Here is a 23,741-nt window from a genome sequence, read left to right as displayed (position 1 = left end):
GCCACACCAAAACCTTAAAAGCATTGTCATCAAAACCAGACACATATAGCAGACCAGAAGCGTGCTAGAAAGCAGACAAAATTTGTTGATCCAAATTCTAAAATTTTAATACTCAAAATAATCTAATGTCAACAGGGGCGAAACCTTTATGCTGCTTTTTGTGTGTTTTAATTACTTTTTCTATGTTGTTTTCATATAGTGCCTTAAATCATTTCATATTTGTATAGTTTGACAATTGTTATTGGTATTTAATGTAGACTCAATTCATATAAACTTTCATAATAATTCAATTTAGGAATCGTTGATGTTATTTTTGATGTTCAAAATTTATATTTTTAAGCGTTAATAATTTGTCATATATATTTTAATATGTTTGTATATTAAGAAAAAAATTTAAGAATTGATTCGACAACTTATGATTTGAGAAATATAAGCCCAATCCAAATCGAATGGTATTTTTATTTAATTTATGATTATTTTAATTTTATATGATGTAAAAATAAATATTTTATATTAAAATGGTGAAAATAACTTAAAAGTTTTATTTTAAAAAATAATATATAAAAGTTGTTGATTTTTTATTACTTGAAAATTGTTTTTTTAGAAATAATCATAAAAAAGACTTTAAAACTTATCAAATAATAGCCAAAAATATAAAGCAAAGCTCATTTGTTAAAATAAATCCAAAAATTCAAAATTTGAGAATCAATAAGGAAAAACTAAAAACCAAACTAAATTGAATTATGATGATGAATTCGCCAAAGTCCAAAAGAATTGACGAATCAAACCGTGAGCACCCCTAACTTTTTGTGTCATTTTATATTTTAAAAAGCTAATTAGCTAGAATAAATAATCCATACATTTAAATAGGATGAGACTCGAATATGTGATCTCAAAGTTCTCAAAAACCTCATTGGAAATGCATCTAATGTTAGAATATGCCATAAATCCTTGCATTATTCATATATTTGAGGTTTAATCCATTTACTTTTAATTCTAGGAAATTAGCTCCTCTATTTTTAGATTTCAAAATTTAAGTATAATCGTAAACACTTTTAAAATTATTTTGTTAAATTTAGGTTCAATACAAACATAATTTTTAGCTACATTGCTATCAAGTGAGTTTTTTTTAATTTTAAAATGTCACATCAACAAATTTAACGAATTTATTAGTGTTAACAATTAACTTGGTTTTGAAATCTAAAAGCAGAGGAACTAAATTCTTAAAAATCAAAGTATATGGATTAAATTTTGAACATATCACACTTCTACCCATAACACATTCTCCACGCTTAAATTAAAACTCCTAATTATTGCAATAGCAATTGAATAAAAAAAATCATATCTAATTCAATTGGCATAATGATTTATTTGACCCTCCAACTTTGTAAAAAAAAATATTTTAGCTCTCCATTTAATTTTTTACCTCTTTTAGCCATTAAACTTGTATTGTTTGTCAAATCACTTCACAATGGATGGAAAAATTAACAAATGTTAATTTTATTGACGTGACATACATGTGGATTGCCATGTGTATGCGATGTTGGCAATAATTAATTTTTTAAAATTAAAAAAAATGTTAAAAATATTTTTTACACTTATTTAATAATTTATATATATTTTAAAAAAATTTGAATTTTATTTTAAAAATTAATTAATTATTAATGTGGCAGTCCAGAATATGTCATGCCAGTAAAGTTAATAAACACTAACTTTTCGGTCCATTTTAGAAGTGATTTGATAAATAAAGCCAAATTTAAAAACTAAAATGATTTTTTGGAGGGAGGAATTAAAAAAATCATATCTAATTCAATTTGGTCTTATGGTTGGTAATGAAAACATAATAGGAAAATTATAATGAAATCGCAATATTAAAATTCAAACAGTAATTTTGAATGGGGAAACAATTTCAAACACTAAATCTACCAATTGAACCACGTAAATAAGAAGTAGGTGTGGCACTTTATTGGGTATTGACTATTTCCAGGCAGTGGACCAACAAAATGTATAATTCTATTTACGAAAAGTAAATGGGTGCAACAAAAACAATCGTGTGGAAATATTCTATCATAGAAAATGACAAAGCCTCCACAAATTGACCAAACTCTCTTTGCCTCGTTCAAACCAAAGGAAAAAAAACAATCACAGTTCCAGGCTAGGTCGCAATTCCAATACCCAGATTTTCATTGGAAATAAATAAATCCCAAAACTGACACGTGCTTCATTCACTTTTATTGCAAAACATCACAACAATCCACCATGTTGTTGGTTTTATAAGCAAATTTTTGTGCTTCTAAACTCTCTTCATTCTGAGGTTACTGAGACAGAAGCATGGGGAGGAAATTGGATGCTTTGCTTGGAAGAAACTTCAAGGCTTCCAAGTTTAAAACTCTGGCCAAGCTTGCTATTTCTCGGATCGGTATCTTGAAGAACCAGCATCAAGTACGGTGTACCCACGCCCGGTCCGATGTGATTGAACTCCTTAACCTCGGTCACCATGAACAGGCCCTTCTTCGTGTAGAGCATTTGATTAGAGAACAGAATATGGTGGATGCATTTACTATCATGGAAACCTACTGTAATTTGTTGATAGAGAGGGTCATGCTGATTCAAAAGAACATGTAAGTTTGGTTTGATATTTTTCCTCTTGGTTTTATATTAAGTTCTCTGAAATTTGACATGCTTTCTCGACCATGTATATAGGGAATGTCCTGATGAGCTTAAAGAGGCAGCATCGACCTTGATGTTTGCATCATCAAGGTGTGGTGAATTCCCTGAGCTTCTTCACATTCGTGGGGTTTTTTCATCGACTTTCGGGAAAGAATTTGTGGTTCGTGCCATTGAATTACGCAACAATTGCAGTGTGAATCCTAAGGTGATACAAAAGCTTTCAACACTGCGGCCAAGCTTAGAAAGCAAGTTAAAATTGCTCAAGGAGATTGCTACTAAAAAGGGTATCACCTTGAATTTGGAGGAAATGGCTGTAGAGGTGAGGAACTTAACTGAGTCAGCCAACGATTTGCCTGTAGGAAAAGACATGGATGAAAGCTTAAGTGAGTCAATGAAAGCAAGGAAAAAGTACAAAGATGTGGCAGATGCTGCTCAAGAGGCTTTCGTATCAGCAGCTTATGCAGCAGCAGCAGCACGAGCAGCTGTGGAGCTCTCAAGAATTGAACCCCAAGACTTTGATTCTCCAAATAATGCCATGGCCCGAAGCGAAGACCTGGAGCTGAATGAAACGGAAGAGACTAGACAAAGTTTATCCAGAGAAAGGACAGTTTCTAGTTCAAGTTCAGATTCGGATGCAGACCTTTCAGGTGAGGAAAGTGATGGGGAGAAGGCAAAAGAGGAGCCACACACACAGCCCCATGAGTTGAGCTATGAGATTACCCAAAGTGATGAAGTCAATGAGGATGAAAGCAAGTTGGGATATCAATCTTCAAAGCTGAAGAACACTGAAAGCTTTGAAGAGCATTTGAATTCACGTAAGAACAAAAAATGGGTGTCGATGAGGACTAGAAGAGATTAGACCATGGGATCTGATTTTTATTTATTTTAATTTGTTAGTGAAATTTTGTTTGTTGCTTTATCTCATCATCATCATCATTATTATTATTATTATTATTATTATTTGGTTAATATATTTATTTTTTCCTAATACACACAGCTGGACCTGATGAGATTCTTTTATTTGATTTTTACAACATTTCTCAATTTAGGCTCCATTTGTTTTATTGAAAATGGTTTTGAAAATGATTTTTAAAAATGACTTACTTTTCGGAAAAACTAATATTTTCGGTGTTAGATGAATTGTGTAAAATATTTTTGGTTGTTTGATGATTTCTTGAAAATATTTCATAAAAGTTGTTTTCAATGAAACAAACATACATTTGAGATTTTACTATCTTTTCATTGATTAGTTGAGTTTATTTCATAAATCTTATTATATTTTAATTAATCATGTTTTAGTTTTAATTAATCTTAATTTACTTAATTAAGCTTAATCATTAATTTCGTACATTTGGGAATATAAAGTTATAGATATAAATTTATGATTAATTAAGTTGAAAGTGATAAATATTTATTTGAATATTATTTGGAAGAGTAACTTGAAAAATGATTTAATTTGATGAAATTGAAGTAAGGACCAAATTGTAAAATTTGTAAATTTTCAAATTCTAAGGGTTTGAGTAGTGAAATCTGAAACATTGATGTAGTAACTAAATTATATGATTATGAAATATGAAAATTTGGAAAGTTAAGCATAAAATAGTAAATTTGAAACTATAGGGGTTAAATTGTAAAGATTTCAAAACTTGAGTTTTAGGACTAATTTACATTATTTGAGAATTTAAAATTCTGAAAATAGATTATGAAAGTTTATCTTTTCAAAAATCAAGGACTAATTTTGGAAAATTTAACAATTTTAGTTGTAAGGACTAAATTATAAAATTTGGAAATTTTAGAAAACGGACTATTTTGTAAAACTGTACAAAATGAGGTTTAAGACTGGACTATAGAATAAGAAAATTTTTTTGAGGAATTAAATTTTAAAATAGTAAAAATTTGGATTTTAGGGACTAAATCGTAAAAAATATAAAATTAGAATATAAGGGACTGTTTTCTTCGACGGTGAAGCGAGCTTCACCTTTATTGCTCTAAAAGCTTCTCCTTTTCGTTTCTTTGACAGTGAACAGAGCCTTATTAGTTTAGAAAATGTCTTGCGAAAAAAATTTTGGTAAGACATTTTTCCTTAAAAAAGCCTTGATTTTACCTTTTTTGGAGAATGATTTCATTTGGTAATTTATTTTCTACCAAACAAACACCCTGAAACAATGAAAATATTTTATTTTACATGCAAACAAATGGACCCCATTAGTTTTAAACATGCATGATGCTATTGACAAATGGATAGTTGATACATGGAGAATATAAAATTAATTGAATTAAAATAAAAAGAAAATAATAATTTAAACTTGAAATTAAAAAATTAAATGATATTAGTAAAATACATCTTCATCCCTTTAAAGAAGGTTTCCAAGTTTTACTAATATCATTTCATTTTTATTATTGACAAATGGTTAGTTCAAATATGGTATTTTGGTATATGATAGTTTAAAGTTTTGTAGCTTATCATAATGCTTGGTATGTGCTTAGCTTCATATTTTATAACTTTAGAAGTTTGAAAGTTAGTTCAAATATGGTAAGTGTGATATGAATAAAAGTATTGAATGTGTGATGTGTTGTTGATGTATTTGAACATATAAAATGTGGTACCAATGAGGGTATATTGGTTAGGCATATTAGGTGATGAATTTGGTATATTTTGGGCATGTTCAATCGTGTTTTGAATAGGTTAAATTATTGGTAATTGAGTTACTTTGTGTCCAAGTAAATAGGAAATGATAAACTTGAGTTTTAAGGTACTTTTGGGTGCACATGGCCTGGCCACACGGGAGTGTGTCACACACGGGGAACACACATGGGCGTGTGACCCAAGTCAAAGAGTTACACGGCTTGGCCACACAGGTGTGTGACCCTTTAAATCAAAATTTTTGTAATTATTTCCTAAACTTCTAGAATTATTTCAAATTAGTCCCTGCCAATTTTAAACTACTTTTAGGGTCCCGTAGACTCATAATAGGGGCTTTAAGAGTAACTTTTACTCTTAATTGGGGTGGATTAACAAACCTAAATTAAGTGCATTCCACTAACATTATCATATATAAATTAAAAAGATAATTTTAGACAGAGTATGGACTAATACTCTGATGCTAATAATTGGAATAGTCTTGTATATATCCAAATTTTGACATTCTAGAAGGGATAAATAGTGATAAGAGTGTAGACAGTGGAAGACTAAGTTTAGCAATGTATAAATAGTGATAAGAGTGCAGACAGTGGAAGACCAAGTTTAGAAATGCATAGCATAATTTATTATTCGAATGTATAAGAATCTAGCATGAAAGTGTTAGATTGTTGTGACCTTCCCTGCCTATTATAATGTTATTAATTAGTTTATATGTGGATTATGATTGAATTAATTGTTTGATGCGTTAGTAATGCTTGTGACCCTAATCTGACGATGGAGAGGGGTTAGAGGTGTTACATTTAGTGGTATCAGAGCTACAAGTTTAGCCGATTCTTGGACTAAATCGAGCTCAAAACTGGGTCTAGAGGTACATGTCATAGTTGAGTTGAGCTGAGTCAGGATTTTGATGCTGATGATAATTGTTTTTGTTTTATAGTTAAAAGATGGCAAATGAATCAGATAATGAAGTGGAACAAGAGTTCTACTCTAGTATGAGCATAGTGATGATTGTGAGGCAACGGAGTCGGTAACTCTGGATGTTAACCCAATCGTCGCTCAACGATCTAATGTTGAGCGAAATGATAATGGTGGAGAAGGTGATTCACATTTACTTAGAGCTATCGCCGATGCACTTCAGCGGGTTACGGGAACTACATTTACTACAGTGCCTACACCTACCGTTCAACGGGCTCCGATAAAAGAACTACGGAGATATGGTGCGACTGACTTTTTTGGGTTGAAAGGGGTCGATTCCTCGGAAGTGAAAGTTTGGATTGAATCCACTAAAAGCATTTTATAACAACTTGAATGCAACTAGCGCGAAAGTGTAATTTGTCGATCTAGTTGGTATCGCATTGGATTACAAGGTTTGTTGATCTAGTTGAACGGGCAAAGATGGTAGAACAAGCCTTGGGACTAGATAAAAAGGCTGAGGTTACTCTCACTTCTAGAAAGCGGTTTGGAGCTGCTAGCTTGCTTCCACAACCAAAATGAACCAAGGAATTTTGCGGTGGCTGGAAATAGACTTTTAAGTCTAATAGATCTAATAGAAATCGTGATCGACAACCGACTGTGCCTACGGGTTGTCTGTAAGGTCCGACCAGGGTTGCTGATATTTCGAATTGTGAACATTATGGAAAAAAGCATCGTGGTGAATGTTGGAAGCTAACTCGAGCTTGTTTTGGCTGTAGATCTATGGAGCATTTTGCTCGAGAGTGTCCAAAGAATGAAAATGCTACTCCTATTTCTTTTTAAAGGTCTGTACCTGTATCCAGGGGCCGTAGAACACGTCGCAGTGGGTCTTTTGCTAGAGGTGATGCTAGAAAAGGAAGTGATGATGTTACTCACTACATAGAGGCCAGAGCGCCAGCACAAGCTTATGTTGTAGGAACGCGTGAGGACAATGATGTGACCGATGCTGTGGAAGGTATCTTTTTATTGTATCCAGAACCTGTTTATTCTTTGATAGTCCTGGGATCTTCACACTCATATGTTAATGCTAAATTAGTTAAATCGTGAAGTTTAACAGCTAAGATGTCTAAAGTATCTATAGTTGTATCAAGTCCTTTGGGACAGTCTGTAATAGTGGATCAGGTGTGTAGGCGATGTCAGTTGGAAATACAAAATATGACCTTCCCTGTTGATTTGTTGATAATTCCATTTGGTGAATTTGATTTTATTTTGGGAATGGATTGGCTTACTGAGCACGGGGTGATTTTAGACTGTCGTAAAAAGAAATTTGTGGTTCAGAGTGAATATGGTAACATAATTGAAGTGAATGGTGCTCGAACAAGTGGGTCAACTCGTACCATTTCGACAATTCGAGCTAATAAACTTCTCAATCTGGGTTGTAAAGATTTTTTAGCTTATGTTATCAACTCAAATTCTAATGATAGTCAGAGCAATAGGATCCGTACCATTTGTGAAATCTTCGATGTGTTTCCAGAGGAATAACCGAGATTACCACCAGATCGAGAGGTTGAATTTACAGTTGAAGTGTTTCCTAGTACAGCTTCAGTGTTAATGTTCCCTTATAGTATGGCACCCACAGAGCTAGAAGAATTGAAGGTGCAATTGCAAGATTTGCTGGATCACGACTTTATACGCCCTAGTATATCGCCTTGGGGAGCTCCAGTATTATTTGTTAAAAAAAAGATGGCTCGATGCGACTCTGTATAGACTATCAAAAATTGAATAAGTTGACGATTAAGAATCGATACCCCCTACCTCGTATCGATGACTTGTTTGATCAACTAAAGGGAGCTTCTGTCTTCTCTAAGATCGATTTGAGATATGGTTGCTATCAGTTGAAAGTAAAAGATAGTGATGTACCTAATACGGAATTTCATACGCGTTATGGCCACTATGAATTTTGGTGATGCCTTTTAGGCTGACTAATGCTCTGGCAGCATTCATGGATCTCATTAATTGTATTTTCCAACCGTATTTGGATCAATTAGTGGTAGTTTTCATTGATGACATCTTAATCTATTTGAAATATGAATTCGAGGATGAGCAACACCTCAGAATTGTTTTGTAAGTGTTACGAGAGAAACAATTATATGGAAAGCTTAGCAAGTGTGAATTCTGGTTGCCAGAAGTTGTGTTTTTGGGACATGTTATCTCAGTAGATGGAGTTAGAGTTGACTCGAAAAAAATTGAAGTCATTGTTGAATGGAAAGCACCGAGAAATGTGTCAGAGGTTCGTAGTTTTCTTGGCTTAGCTGGTTATTATAGAAGATTCAGAAATGGATTTTCTAATATAGCTTTATTGATGACAAAGCTGTTGCATAAAAATGTTCAATTTATTTGGAGCAATGAATGTCAAGAAAGTTTTGAGAAATTAAAACAAATGTTGACTAAGGCGTCAGTTTTAACTCTACTTGAATCGAGAAAAGATTTTGTGATCTACAGTAATGTCTCATTGAGTGGCCTCGGTTGTGTCCTGATGCAAGACAGAAAAGTGACCGCATATGCGTCTCGTCAACTAAAAATGCGTGAACATAACTATCCGATGCACGACTTAAAGTTAGCTGCTGTGGTCTTTGCTTTAAAGATCTAGAGACACTATCTGTACGGTGAAAAGTGACACATCTATACCGATCACAAGAGTCTTAAATACCTCCTAACATAAAAGTAGTTGAATTTAAGACAACATCGTTAGGTCAAGCTTCTAAAAGGTTACGATTTTGTTATTGATTACCACCTTAGTAAAGCTAACGTCGTAGGTGACGCGTTGAGCAGAAAGACAATCATCGAATTGTGAGCGATGTTTGCTCGACTTAGTATCAATGAAGATGGGAGCTTGTTGGCTGAGTTGAAGTTCAAGCCGATGTTGTTTGATCAGATTAAAGTAGCACAGTTAGATGATGTCAAGTTAGTGAAGAAAAGAGACATGGTTCAAAATGGCTCACTAGAAAGTTTTAGTATTGATGATTGTGATTGTTTGAGATTTCAAAATCGAATCTGTGTTCTGAATGTTGTAGAATAAAAGAGTTGATACTTTGCGAAGCTCATGATAGTCCTTATACTTTGCATCTTAGAGGAACAAAAATGTATCACAACTTGCGAGAAGTGTATTGGTGGCCAAGAATGAGAAAAAATGCAGTTGAGTTCATAGCTAAATGCTTAACTTGTCAACGAGTAAAGGTAGAACATTAGGTTCCCACAAGATTACATTAGCCTATTTCTATTCCTGAGTGGAAATGGGAACGCATCACGATGGGTTTTGTAACGAGATTACCATTATCTTCGAGTAAGAAAAATACTATTTGGGTTATTATTGATCACCTTACGAAATCAACTCATTTTATTGTAGTCAAGACTGATTGGTCACTTCAAAAACTTGTTAAAGTGTACATTTAGGAAATTGTAATATTGCACGGTGTTCCTATGTCGATTATCTCTGATCGAGATCCACTATTCACTTCGAGATTTTGGAAACAGTTGCATGAATCTCTTGGTACGAGACTCAATTTCCACATAGCCTTTCACCCGCAGACAGACGAACAATTTGAATCAGGTTGGGAACGCTATTTACCTTTGGTCAAATTCTTATACAACAACAGTTTCCAATCGAGTATTCAAATGGCTCCGTACAAAGCCTTATATAGTCATAGGTGTCGAACAGATATTTGTTGGATTTAATTGTGTGAAAGAAAATTTTTTGGTCGTGAATTAATTTAAGAAACGGAAGACATTGTTAAGATAATCTGAGATAGATTGAGAACAACTTTTGATAGACAAAAATCATACACAGACTTGAAACGTAGAGATATTGAGTTTGCTATTGGTGAAAAGGTGTTTCTAAAAGTGTTACCCTGGAAGAAAGTTCTGCGATTTGGCAGAAAAGGGAAGTTGAGTCCTCGTTTTATTGGACCGTATGAGATTACTAAAAGAGTGGGACCAATTGCGTATCGGTTAGCTTTGCCTGCGGAATTACAGAAAATGCACGACGTTTTCCATGTGTCAATGCTTAGAAGGTATTGATTGGATCCGTTTCATTTTATTTCAATGGAAGAAATTGAAATTCAGCCCGACTTTTCTTATGAAGAAGAACTGGTTGAAATTTTAGTTCACGAGGTGAAAGAATTGCGTAATAAATGTGTTCCATTAGTAAAATTTCTATGGCGTAGCCGTAGTGTTGAGAAAGCGACTTGGGAACCCGAAGAGACGATGAGATCTGAATATCCGCACCTCTTTTCAGGTAAATTTTGGGGATGAAATTTAATTAGTGGGGGAGAATTGTAACAACCCGATAGTCAGGGGTATCGAAAAACGTATTTTTGGGACTCTATTTTAGTAAACCAGGCTCATATAAGTCAGGTTTAGGAAAATAGAGTCCCAAAAATACGTTTTTTGACACCCTTGACTATCGGGTCGTTACAGCAACTATCTGACACATGATTTAGAGCTAGCCACTGTAATTTTTGCTCTAAAACTTTAGAGACATTATTTATATGGTGAGAAGTGTCATATTTATACCGATCACAAAAGTTTTAAATACGTCCTAACCCAAAAGAAGTTGAATTTAAGACAACGTTGTTGGATTGAACTCTTAAAAGATTACGGCTATGTCAATTAATATCATCTCAGGAAAGCTAAAGTCATAGCTGATGCATTGAACAGGAAAACAACAGTTGCTGCGGACGATTTTCACTCAACTCAGTATTAGCAATGATAATTGTTTATTAGCCGAATTGAAAATCAAGTCGATGTTGTTTAAACAAATCAGAGATGCACAACTTGTCGATACCAAGTTGTCTGAGAAAAAGAAGTTAGTTTAGTGAGACATAGTGGAGAATTTCATTATTGATGATAGGGAATTCTTACAATTTCGTAAATGAATTTGTGTTCCAAACATTACTGAATTAAAAGAGATGATTCATCATGAAGCTCACGATAGCCCTTTAACTTTACATCTTGGTGGTGTGAAAATATATCGTGATTTGTGAGAGACGTACTGGTGGCTCAGTATGAAATGAGAGCTTGTTGAATTTGTCACTAAGTGCTTGACTTGTCAATGAGTTAAAGCTAAACATCAAGTGCCAAAGGGATTATTTTAAATGGAAATGAGAGCTATAACGATGAATTTCATGACAGGGTTACCGACTTCACCAAGCAAGAAAAATTCAATTTGGGTTATTATTGGTTAGTTAACAAAGTCCACGCAATTCATAGTCGTGAGAATGGATTGGTCTCTACCAAAGTTAGCTGAAATTACATTCAGGAGATAGTTAGATTGCATAGTATGCTTGTGTTGATTATATCTAATTGAGATCCCAGTTTCACCTTAATATCCCAGAAATAGTTGCATGAGTCTTTAGGTACAAAACTAAATTTTAGCACTGCTTTTCACCTTCAGACGGATAGACAATCGAAATCAGTTATTTAGATTGTGGAAGAGATGCTTCGAGCCTGCATAATTAAAGTTATTGGGTCAAATTGCCAGTTGAGGATTCAAATTGCTACGTATGTAGCATTATATGGTAGGAGGTGTAGAATGTCTGTTTTTTTTTCAAAATTGAATGAAATTAAAGTTATTGGGTCAGAATTGATTCAGGAAACTGAAGATATGGTTAGACTGATCAGGGATCATTTGAAAGTAGTTTTAGGCAGAAATCATATAGAAATTTGAAATTTCGAGATATCAAATATTCTGTGGGCGATAAAGTATTTCTAAAGCTTTCCTCGTGGAAAAATTTATCATGGTTTGGCAGGAAAGGAAAGTTGAGCCCCAAGTTCATCAAACCTTATGAAATTGTCGAAAGGGTTGGACCAATGGCATATCGATTAGTGTTACCAGCGGAATTACATAAAATCCACGATGTATTTCATGTTTTGATGCTGAAGAAAATTGCTCAGATCTGTCTCATGTTATTTCAATTAAAGAAATTGAGATTCAACTTGATTTATCCTATGAGGAATGTCATACCCCTATCCCCAATAGTTGACTGAGGCGTTACACAGAAAGCAGACGTTTATTTTGTTCGATCATAATTTAGTCTCAACGTATAACAAATTGAATTGGGGTGTTAACTCAGAAAATTTTTAAAAGAACAAGTAATCAAATCGATATACGCCATAATATAAACTTGATTAGGTTTAAATCTTTCGGCGGAAGTCTTTCCTTTAAAAATACAACACTGGCAATAAAATAAAGTATAAAGTAATTTGGCACATACAAGTAGAAATCACTTCACATGCCATAATGTATAAAACTTTAAATAATCCCTCAAGGGTAACATTCCTTTAAAACATTAATTAAATAAAGAAGTATTATTACTAGAGATCCAATTACAAAATAGAACTACACGCCACCCCCAAAAGAACATATGCATGTCACAAAACAAACACAAGCAAAGCTCACAACAAAGGTCGCTCTCTCTGGCTGAGTCCCTTCAACAAGCTCTACAAAGAATTTCCACCTGGGAAAGTGGAAATAACAAAGGTAAGTTCAAAAGAATTTAGAGAGTTCCATAGTAGCAAAACTCAACCCTTTCTAGAGAATTTACAAAAGCAAGAATAATAATAAAATTGCATATACATACACATAAACTAATGCGTCAACTAATACGTCAATACTCTACATGCAGAGACATTTAGGCATATATTCTCATGCTAATGGCGGATACTTAACCATGGCGGATAGCATTTCCAGGTGGACTCTATCACCGAGCGTATCTTTTCTTCATTAAATCCATAGAGAACTTTTACTTTGACAAAACTGACACTTTTCCCATGGAACATAATCTCTACTAACACTAACTTTTACATAAAAAACGTACCATTAGATTGATTTTTACCTGCTTCCTAAACTCACATTCACTAGGGCAAATTTAATACGCCAATTAAAACACTTAATGAGTACACTACGTGCTCAACATAACAAAAAAGGATAAATACATGATTTACCATTTAACATTCAATATTATCAAAAAAATCTTATTTATAAATATACATGGCATGCAACACATCAAGAATCATATTTTCTTACTTTTTTCTTGTCCTTCCTTTGGCTAAACCTCGAATCCCATAAACACACATCAGAACAGATATCACAATTCTTATTATTTTGAATACATGGTGTTCCCATGAGTTCAGGGCTCTTTGCATTGGTTAACAACTAACATGTCTTGCCAATGGCAGCAATCATATCACTAGGCTAGTTAACAGCTAGCATGCCCTACCAGAAACCTAGCAGTCACACCAATCTGGTTAGTAACTTTCATACCCTACCAGTGGCCCATCTTATTTTTTGATATGGTTCCAACACATCTGTCTTTCTGGTTAGCAACTAACATGCCCTTCTAGTGGCCCATAATATTTGGATGCAGAGTTTAAAACCTAAGGAACTCTCGTCTATATCATGTCATATACATGCACACATAGATGATTACATGCAGCAGATTTCCAACGTTCCATGAAAATAGCCTCACCTGAAATCTAATTGTAACAACCATAAATTAATGATATACTAAAAAATAAAAGGAAACTCAGAGAAGATTAATATAGACTGGATACTCACAAAATAACTTCAACGGAGTTGGTTACACCAAGACCTTCACTACACTCTACAACCTCCTTATAAATCGAGTACTTGGTGGTCTTTCTTTAACGAAGAACTCTTTCTTCAACAGGTTACTAAAGGAAAACAAAACAAAAGAAAAGGAGAAAAGAACCCCTATTACAAAAGCCTTACTAATATTTATAGCTCACGGTTCTCACAATGACTTATACGTGACTAACATTTACTGTTGGCTCACCACTTTACTGTGGCCAACATAATCATTTCAAATTCTACCATAAATATTCATCTCATTTTAGTTAATTTATAACTATATCAAAACAAGAATTCAACTAAAACTGAACAGTATACACACATGTGATCAAAATTCCTCGACCGCTGCAAACACTGTGAGCCACCATTTATTAGTATTTTCCAACATATCTACCAATTAGAGGTCATCACTTAAGAGGTCTCAGTTGGAATGGTCCATTTCTACACACACAAAGGCCACGAATCCATTATTTAGAGTTCTTCTTCAATTATCCACTTCGAACACCAAAAATTTATACGGGTAAGAAGGAAAATTGATGGCGGATTCGGGTTTCCCCTAAGGTGGTCCATATTCAAGAGTCCAATTATCTCCAGCGGCAAGTATTCAGTTCTGATATCTCCAGAGCACAATATGACCGATTAATGTATGGATATCCTCTTAAGTTGGAAAAACTTCTAACAATAAAGAACATCTTTCGTTACTGTTTAAAAGGGCAAACCCCAATGGCTTTAGAACAGCAAATTTGGTGTTGAGCGTGAATCCTCAAAGAGTAAAATATGCCAATGAAGCATGGCCTTATGGAGCCACCGATGAATTGGTCCAATATTTAGTGAGGAGAAGAAGGGAGCCCACTAACTTCCTTTACATAGCTGTAATATACCTCTTCAACGTCTGTCTGCCCTAACACCTGGTTTTCGGGGTAACTCACCCGTTAGAACCTTTGGTGATATTGTTGCTGACTTTTCTATTCCTACTGCAAGTTCTCCCACTTCCCTTAATTCTTCCTGTAGTCCACCAAACATAGATGTGGAGGCCCTTATGGAAAGTACGCAAGAGGCTATAGAGGCGAATTATGTTATGGTGCAGTTGGGTAATAGTAGTCGCAAGAGGTAGAGGTTGGAAAGAGGGTCCTCTAGTGCCGGACAAAATAGGAAGAATAGATTGGCCCGTCATAAGCCTGCTAAGGAACCCTTAGTCTGGAGAGGGAGCCTTTTGTCCCTCCCCAAGCCATCACTGGACATCCCACCAAACCTGCCAATATTACATACTCTCCTTCACACATTTTGGTGTCTCTCCTCGTGGTTTCAATCTTGGACGCTACTCATTCTATCTCGCATACATCCCCAATTGGCAGTCTCTACTACACTCCTCATTTTGATGAGGTACAAACCTTCTTCTCATGGAGAAAACACATCAGTGCGGGATAATATCCATTTTCCCCTTTTATTATCCAACAGAAACAAGACAAGGATTTGCCCCCAGAACTCAAAGAATTCACCTACCCTTATTATTCTTCTAGGGATATTCATAAACCTACCCTTTTCGATATCGTGGGTTCTTTTTCCATGACGGCTGCAGAGTGGGGACTTATGAGTTTGGCTCTCCAACAAGCTTGTGATGAGATCGAGGCTAGGCGAACAAAATCTGAAAGGATCATTATTTATTTGGTGAACAATCACTTGCCTAGCTTCGCCAATCATATGATGTCATATTTCGCCAAAATCATGATCTCACATAGTCTGTCTCCTCTTGGGATACAAAGTACAAAGCTTTTACGGCCTGAAAAAAAGAGTTAAAAGAAAGGGTCCGTCAACTGGAAGCCCTTCAGAAATAACACCTTGTAGAAAAAAAAGCAAATACAAATAGAGAATAATGAGGCTCTGAAGAAGTTTAAGGGACATACTAATGCGAGCATTAAGGCATATTTGCCTAGCGTAAGGTCCAACTTGATGTTGCATACTTAAGGTGCGGAGGGTCCCTTCGATCTGCACTACTTGAAATCCAAATGCATGCAACATCTCACCAATACTAACCTTGGCTTCGAAGTCCTAAATCCCAAAGGGGCTAAATGAGAGGAATTCAAAAAGAAATGAAGGGAATCCAACAAACACTTCTACGATCAGGATTCAGATATGACCAACTCTGATTTTTCGGGAGTTACTGACCTAGAGGATGAAAGCCCAATAGATGCTACCACTTCTCTAACCCAAGGGGAATATTAGAATTTCTCTTGTTGTACATCTATATTTTCTCTCATCTCTTTTTGCTATGTTATGCCCAAAACCAGCTTATAACAATCTGCACAAATGCATCCAATTCCATAACACATTAACCCTATGATAACTTAAGGGACTAAGTCAAATTTAAGGTATCAAGCATATAAGGCCTATTCCCTAACTTTCTATGTCCAAAAGATCGACTAAATCGAAGCTCTGATACAACTAAATTATAACACCCTATACTCGATCCGATCATCGGGTCCAGGTACCAAGTGTCACAATTAACCCGAATAACTTAACAAAGTTTCTAACCTGATTTACTTTCTGACTTAGACAATTCCAAGTTATACATACATTGCTACTATTCAATCTTACTCATTTTCAAGAATAACGTCAATTTCCAAAATTTAAACTCCTATTATATTCCTTATCATACAAGCATTAAGTTCTTATAATCATTCTGTCTTATTAAACATGAATAATTATTTACAAATTTTAACTTGAGACTTTACTATAGATACACTAAATTAATCCCTAAGGCATGACCTCTAGGGGTGCCCCTCTAAATGCATGATACAGTTATAGCACTGTTTGCACGAGCCTGGCAGTGTTTGGCTTGGTTCCTCCATGTGAATCTTAAACCAATCCTTAAACATGCATACAAGGAAAGACAATCATAAGTTTGGATGAACCTAGTGAAATTCTATACGAAAGAAATCAAAGACCTTGAATTTTCGAGGAAATAATAATAAAAGCACAAAATTTAAACTCCTTGAGTATCGTAGGGGATTCCGTAATTTCACTAGTGTAGTTGATGCTTTGTTTCCCCTAAGCTAACTATTGGCAGACATATTCCTTATTTTAGTCATAAGTGTGCTCTTCCAAATAACAATTCCTTCTGAGGTTTAACCCTGTCCAGCTTCATCTCAGACTTCCATTTTATCATTCTCGATTGACTCCTTAAAGATATCCATATACACGGATATACAAATTATTGACTACTACTAGAGGACTTGCAATTATCTTCGCCACGACGGTGGATCCTTACCTTGATCTACTCATCCCACACTGAACTCAAGACATTACCCTGGCCAATATCTTTCTTTGACTTAGCCTTTGCATAAACCCTTCCTTAAGGAAGACCCAATCTAGCATATTCGTTTGCAGTTTTAATTTTCAGTTTTGATTGATTGATATCACCCCTCTTTCCCTATGTTTTTGTAATAACTTTAATTTATATAGACTTTTTCAACACATTTTTACTAGTAATTCATGCAAATAACGAATTTTGTAATTTTATTACAAAATACTTAAAAAAATTAAAGGCAAATTTATATTTTTTTGTTATTTACATGCTAATTTGACATTTTTTTCCTATTTAACACAATTTTGTGCAATAGGAGGAAAACTGGCCTCGAAGCTCACCTATTCAATATTCGATAACGTAGTAGTTTTCTGTAGCAAAAGTCAGGCAAAGGAGGGCTGATAATTAATCAGTTATGGACTTCCAAAATTAATTAGAATTATGGATAATGGACAAACTTGACCTAGCTAGGAAATTGGATCAGTGAAGTAGTCAAGCCTACTGCTCAATGTTGAAGCCAAACCTTCCAATTAAGGAGGAAAGAGCTCAAATTTAGCTACAAACAGCCCATCCGTCCATTTAATATTTAATTTAGAGTCCTTAAACTTGTAAAAAAAATTACAAAACAACCTCAACAACTTTATTAAGTGACCGTTCAACTCCCTCCTTAAAGAATGCCTTGGACTAGATATTTTTAGCAAAGGCATCTTTCCCATTCCTTTTCTCAAGGTAGTCAGCCATAGGAAGGGGGATCAGTGTGCTACTTTTAGCAAATACAAGTTTCCCCTACTAGCATAAATACTACCTCCTCACTCTCTCATTCCATCATCCCTCATTCATCAATCTTTCTCTTTTTTTCTTTCCTCTCTCATTTTCCCATTCTTCAAGTAAGTGGTGCAAGGATTTAAGAGGAGCTCATTCGACCATTGGAGGAGCATTTTTGCTTGATTGCTATGGCAAGGAGTTGAGCTCAAAGGAGGAGGAAGGGTCAAAGAACCACCGAAAATGGTTTTGCAATTCTTTTCGTTTCTCTTTTAATTTCTTATTGTTCAATTTAAGAAATCATGTTTGCAACTAAATTTATTGTTTTTAATATAGTTATGGATGATTAATTCCTTCGGTGTTAAATAATTTAATTTCCATAGGTTAGGTTATTTATGTTGTTAGTGATGTTATGTGCCTCGACTATTTATGCTTCCAGATAAAATTATGACTATGTTATTCATGCATTATAAATGTGGGAATGCAACTAAATTAATAATTAAATCCTAACCGGATAGTAATTATGGACACACTATCCGAATGGTGCATGTTTAATCTATATTCAAGAGAATTAGGTTAAAGTTTTTAATAATTCGAGAGAACCTTATTATTTTGCATAATCCTAGGATTCATGTGATTAAACTGTTTAGAAAAATTATTGTTACCTTACATTAATATGTTTTTCTGCTTATTAATTTTACTAAGTTGTTTACCTAGACATATGTTATACTTAATAATTTAATAAGTTGAATTCTTAGACTATGTCTGAAAAGGTAACCTTGAAGTTGTAACAAACATAGACATATGTGGAGAAGAGGTTAAACTTCAGACTTCGAGAGAAGCCAAAGTACTCGTAATTAAAATAGGATTAATAAATACTGAGTTGCCATGGAATTTTCCGTAACATCATTAACAGTATTTAAATATTTCTAAGTTAGGAAGGAGAATTATTCTGACACATGCATGATATTGTGATTTTGCTGAAAGACTTGTGTACTCATTCCATCACTTATTTAATTTAATTTTAAGCATATTTAGGTTAGTTTAATTTAATCAAACCCATTACTTAATTTTCATCACCAACTAATTTGCTAGTAATTAATTTTGCTATGGAGATGATACTTGATATACTTATCACTTTATTACTGGTCAATGATTGTGTACACCTGCACATCAATCGAATCATCTTAAGACATCTTGTACTTGCAAGGTAGTCCCATAAGACTTTTCCACTTTAGACCATTTTACTAAGATTCTCCAATTAACAAATAGTTCTCGACGAACTATCTCTTATTTAGATTGCCCTTGGCGGACTTCCTCATTTGGTGGTCCCTGCAAACTTTCCCGTACTATATGGTTTTGAAGGACATTCTCTTTCTTTGTAAATTTTTGGAGGACTTTATCGGATAGACAATTTCACCGAACATTCTCTTCAAAGTGGTCCCTTGTGGACTTTCCACCTTTCTAGCAAACTATTTATCAAGTGCCACTTAAAATTCAAATTCGATGAACCATTCCGTAAACACTTAGCCAATCATGGTTCTATTTTGGCGGTGCTTATTTACAAACACCTCGAAGGAAATACGTCGCGTTTAAGATGCTTCTACCAGTTCCTCTTGCCTTCACATTTCGACGGATTCCTCTATTTAGCACACTTACCCGCATTTTAAGATGCACCATGATCATCTTATCAAAATAATCGTCACGCGAGTCATACACTAATCTCCCCTTTTACGCCCTAACATGCTTCCTGTCCGTCGTCTTGGAAGACTTTGTTTTTGCCAGGAGATGTACCTGTTTACCACTGGATAATGCCATGGGTAACCATGGACTTTTGATTCCGAAGAATCAGTAAACCCCTTTTGAGGTGTCGCCTTGTAAGACCTGTATACTGTTTACACGATGTCACCCCGAAGGACATATACCTGAGGGACCAACAAATATTTTTTCCATGATGCCACCCAACTAACTTGAATCCCATAATAATCTGCTTCTTCCTCCATTTTGCCAATTTTCTATCTTCACTACCCTGTGAAAATAACTTCCTCCAAACTTTGCATTTTATCAATAAATGTTTACTCACGCATGACATTCCAAATACTATTGTAACAATAAGTACACCATACTTCAACACATCAATACTTGGAAATCTTTAAGAATTCATACAACCTTTAACACCTATGACATGTTGGTTCACCGTGATCTATACAACCATAGGTTTCAAATAGTTCTTAGAGCATATATAGACACATACCACACAAGTAGCACACATCCATCAATCACCTAGGAGTAGAGTTCAGAAGCTTACCTTAAACCCTTTATCCTAACCAACTTAGTTGGTCCAAACACTAGAGCCTCTTTCATCCTGTCAGCTAAGCATGACAACCATTCACCAATTAAACTAAAGGTATTTAACTTAAAACCCAAAAATCTTGTACTTTATAGGAACTTTTCAACGATTTTAGAAATCCTCATCTTTCCAAAAATTCACAAATACAACAAGATAGAAAAGCTTACCTGTTTATCGAATTCTCTACTCCCTTGTCTCAAACCTCACGATCATTGCCTCATTCAGCGTTTTCCTCAACTTTGTCTTCTTCAGAACAACCGAAAGTGTAAAAGAAAAGGAAACAAAACAAAAATCAGGAGAATTCTGTTATCAAATTAATCCTCTTCACACACATATATATAACCCTATCTTGCACCTTAATCAAAATTGTACATTTTTTTATTTCTCTAGGATAAACATTTTGACTAAGCAATCTTCTCCGCTATCTTCAACCTTATGTTTATCGAGTGTGGGCTTGCTTCGAATCAGAAAATTTTCCACAAAAATTACCAATGAGGTAATTTCGCGATTTCTATAAACTTTTCGGTGAAGTTGAAAATAAGAAAATATATTTAGAAGAAATTATTTCTTTAGAGAATTTTCTCTCTACAACTTTCTCTTGATTTCAATTGTGTGTAAATAATGACCTAAGGCTCTCTTTATATAGGGAGAGCTTAGAGAGTTTAACTGTGATTAAACTTAATTACTTTAATATTAAATTAATAAAGTACTATTAAGATAAGTATTAAATTAAATTTAATATTAAATCTATTAAAATAATATTATTTTTGAAATAGATAATCTGAAATCAAATCCTCTGGTAAAGTCCTAGTAGGATTGTAATTCTTCCACTGCTCAACCATCGAAAACTCACTCTTGTCGACCACTCTTTGGCCATCGAAATGTTGTCGTCATAGTCGTCGATACCCCGAGCTGGTTCGATTTATGCCGGTTTGATCTGGGCCAGTGATGAATCAACCGGTTCGATCCAACCATCGGTTGGACCGTCGGCCTGGTTCGAATAATTTTTGGGTATTGGTCTCAGTTTTGGGCCCTAAGCCTCAATTTACGATCTTAGATCTAATTTTCAAGTTCAATTACCCATTTGGCCAATTATCTAACTTGAAAATTAATTTCCAAAAATATCATATTAATTTTAATTAATTTGATTAATTTAATTTTACTTGATCAAATATAATTTTTCCAAAAATCACTAAGATTTTCCAAATTAATTTTTCAAGAAAATTCTTTAATCAAATTCTATAATTGAACAATTCTTACAACCGCCCAATTTAATTCCACATCGAATAAATCGACTTCATTAAAATATTTCCAAAGTCGTAGAATTTTTTTCTAATTCAAAATTAGTCCAATTGAGCTTTTGCTGAGCTAGCAGATGGACCAATCAGACATATACAATTAGACTCTAGTAATTGCAATTATGTCCAAAAGCATCGTTCCAATAATTCACAGTTACCTAATCATGGATTCAGTCCACAAGAAATATCATGATTGAAAAATCTTTATTGTATACACTTTACGAAAGCAATTCATCCAACTGCTTTGTGCAATGACCTCGTCATGTGTGTGTTACCCTCATATGATATCCTTGATTCATTTAAGTTAAATTCGTTCACTCAATACAATTATATTTTATCTCAATGCCACCATTGTGTCTCCTTCATGATTAATATGATCAGTAGCAATAAATGACTGTGATAAATTGCTCATTCCAGAATAAGCAACTTGTGGCCACGTTCCATATTTATCAATCCACACAATTCCAATGAGAGGATATCATTAACTCTTTATTTGAGCTATGAACTCCATTTTTTCTAGTAAAGTCATTTCATACACAAGTCCTATACCCAACATACCGGCTATCGACTCGATCATCTTTAGAGCATTAGCCTCCACTTATATCAAAGCACATGAGTTGCATACATATGGTCAGTGACTAACTCAGGATTTACATAAATCACACCATGAATGCCACAAGTGAATTAATTTACAAACGGATTCAGAATTGATTCATCTTGAGTCCAGTCTAATGTATCATTCTACCAATGAATACATCTATGTCTCTACCCGTGGAGTCAACTGCTCCGATAAACAAGACTATTCATCTCCTCAATTGGAATTGCAAACGACATGATAATCCTTCTAGGTATTTGAATCAAATGCTCACTTTAATTCTTTTACGGGATTACAGACTCGTTTAGGTTATCTACTAAAGTAAGTTGTGTTTCTCGCAATGTAAACGTTCTTACAATGCCACTTATCATCAGTTTTAATTTAGACAATCAATAAGCTAATATTTTTTTGTCACAATTTTGCTATGCATGAAAAATGTGAAAGACAGAAATACAAAGACATAATAGTGAAATGTGAAATTTATTTATTCATCGTTCAAATACATAAAAAACAATTACATGTTTACTACAATATGGGCACATTTGTCAACAACACAGTCTCCACAGCTCAAAATAACCGTCCATTGCTAATCATCTTGTCCCCCACTAAGGAACTAGACAGTTCCATTCCAACTAGACCAGGATTGAGACTCAGCTATTCACTAATCAGCCACACAATTTACCAAGTTTTCCAGTAGATCCTGCCAACTTACCATCTTATTCAACTAATTCCCAACTCTCTTTTAAATTCGAGATATTAGTAAAAATCGAGTGTGATACTATAATTAAGAAATGTTAGTATGTTTAAATGGTTTAATTTTAATGTTTTCGTCGATAGTTGTCAGGCAATGATTCTAGCATCTCGTAACTCAGATCCGATAGTTGGTTTGGGCGAGGGGTGTTATATTTTGTTAACTCGAGGTCGGATTAGGACCAAATTGTAAAATTTTCAAAATGTTGGGTTGACATCGTGACTACGGGAGCTCCTCATCGTGATGCAACATACTGTCTTGGCTCGTCGTAATGCTGAGAGTACGTCGTCGTGACTTGACTCTCTGTCTTGCCCTTGTCGTGACATTGAGAAACCTATGTCACAACGTAACCCTAGTTTTTCCACAAGTTAATTCCATATATTGTCTAACAAGCATATATATCATATATGAATTCCTTTAAGGCTTCAATTGGTCATTTGCCTTAATTTCAACATGTTAACAACCATTTACGAAAACCTCAACACCCCTACGATGGAAAATTCATAACCATTTATAATATCGATTCTCAACATGATCATTTGAAACATTTGAAACAAGTAAAACCTTGGTACATGCCATCTTACCAAAACGGGATAAGCCATACAAATTTAGTTGAATTGAAAATAGCGGTCTAGATGCTGACTTCACTTTTTCAGGGCTTCGAGATTACCTGTAGCTGTGCAAAAAATAAACAAACCATATGTTGAGTGATAAAACTTAATGGTACTTTCATGATTCAGTATAACATCAACATTTACAATGATCATGCATAACACCATTACACAATTTAGCCAAGTTATAATATACCAA

General features: G+C 34.4%; 1 protein-coding gene across 1 annotated transcript; it reads left to right on the top strand.

The window, feature by feature from the left end:
• Positions 1 to 2,114: 2,114 nt before the first annotated feature.
• LOC105804153 (uncharacterized) lies at positions 2,115 to 3,690 on the top strand. The gene is made up of 2 exons (XM_012636646.2): positions 2,115 to 2,621; positions 2,704 to 3,690. Exons 1-2 carry the CDS (start codon positions 2,332 to 2,334, stop codon positions 3,527 to 3,529), a joined length of 1,116 nt encoding a protein of 371 aa, XP_012492100.1. The 5' UTR covers positions 2,115 to 2,331; the 3' UTR covers positions 3,530 to 3,690.
• Positions 3,691 to 23,741: the final 20,051 nt, after the last annotated feature.

This window comes from Gossypium raimondii, chromosome 11, assembly GCF_025698545.1.
Source record: "Gossypium raimondii isolate GPD5lz chromosome 11, ASM2569854v1, whole genome shotgun sequence".
Taxonomy (NCBI): domain Eukaryota; kingdom Viridiplantae; phylum Streptophyta; class Magnoliopsida; order Malvales; family Malvaceae; genus Gossypium; species Gossypium raimondii.
This window is presented reverse-complemented; position numbering and strand designations above follow the sequence as displayed.

What these genes read in the sequence shown, in the direction of transcription:
- LOC105804153 (XM_012636646.2), top strand. Translation starts at nt 2,332, where the DNA reads ATGGGGAGGAAATTGGATGCTTTGCTTGGAAGAAACTTCAAGGCTTCC. An exon ending in ATGCTGATTCAAAAGAACAT is followed by an intron (nt 2,622 to 2,703) that starts GTAAGTTTGGTT and finishes CCATGTATATAG; the next exon opens with GGAATGTCCTGATGAGCTTA.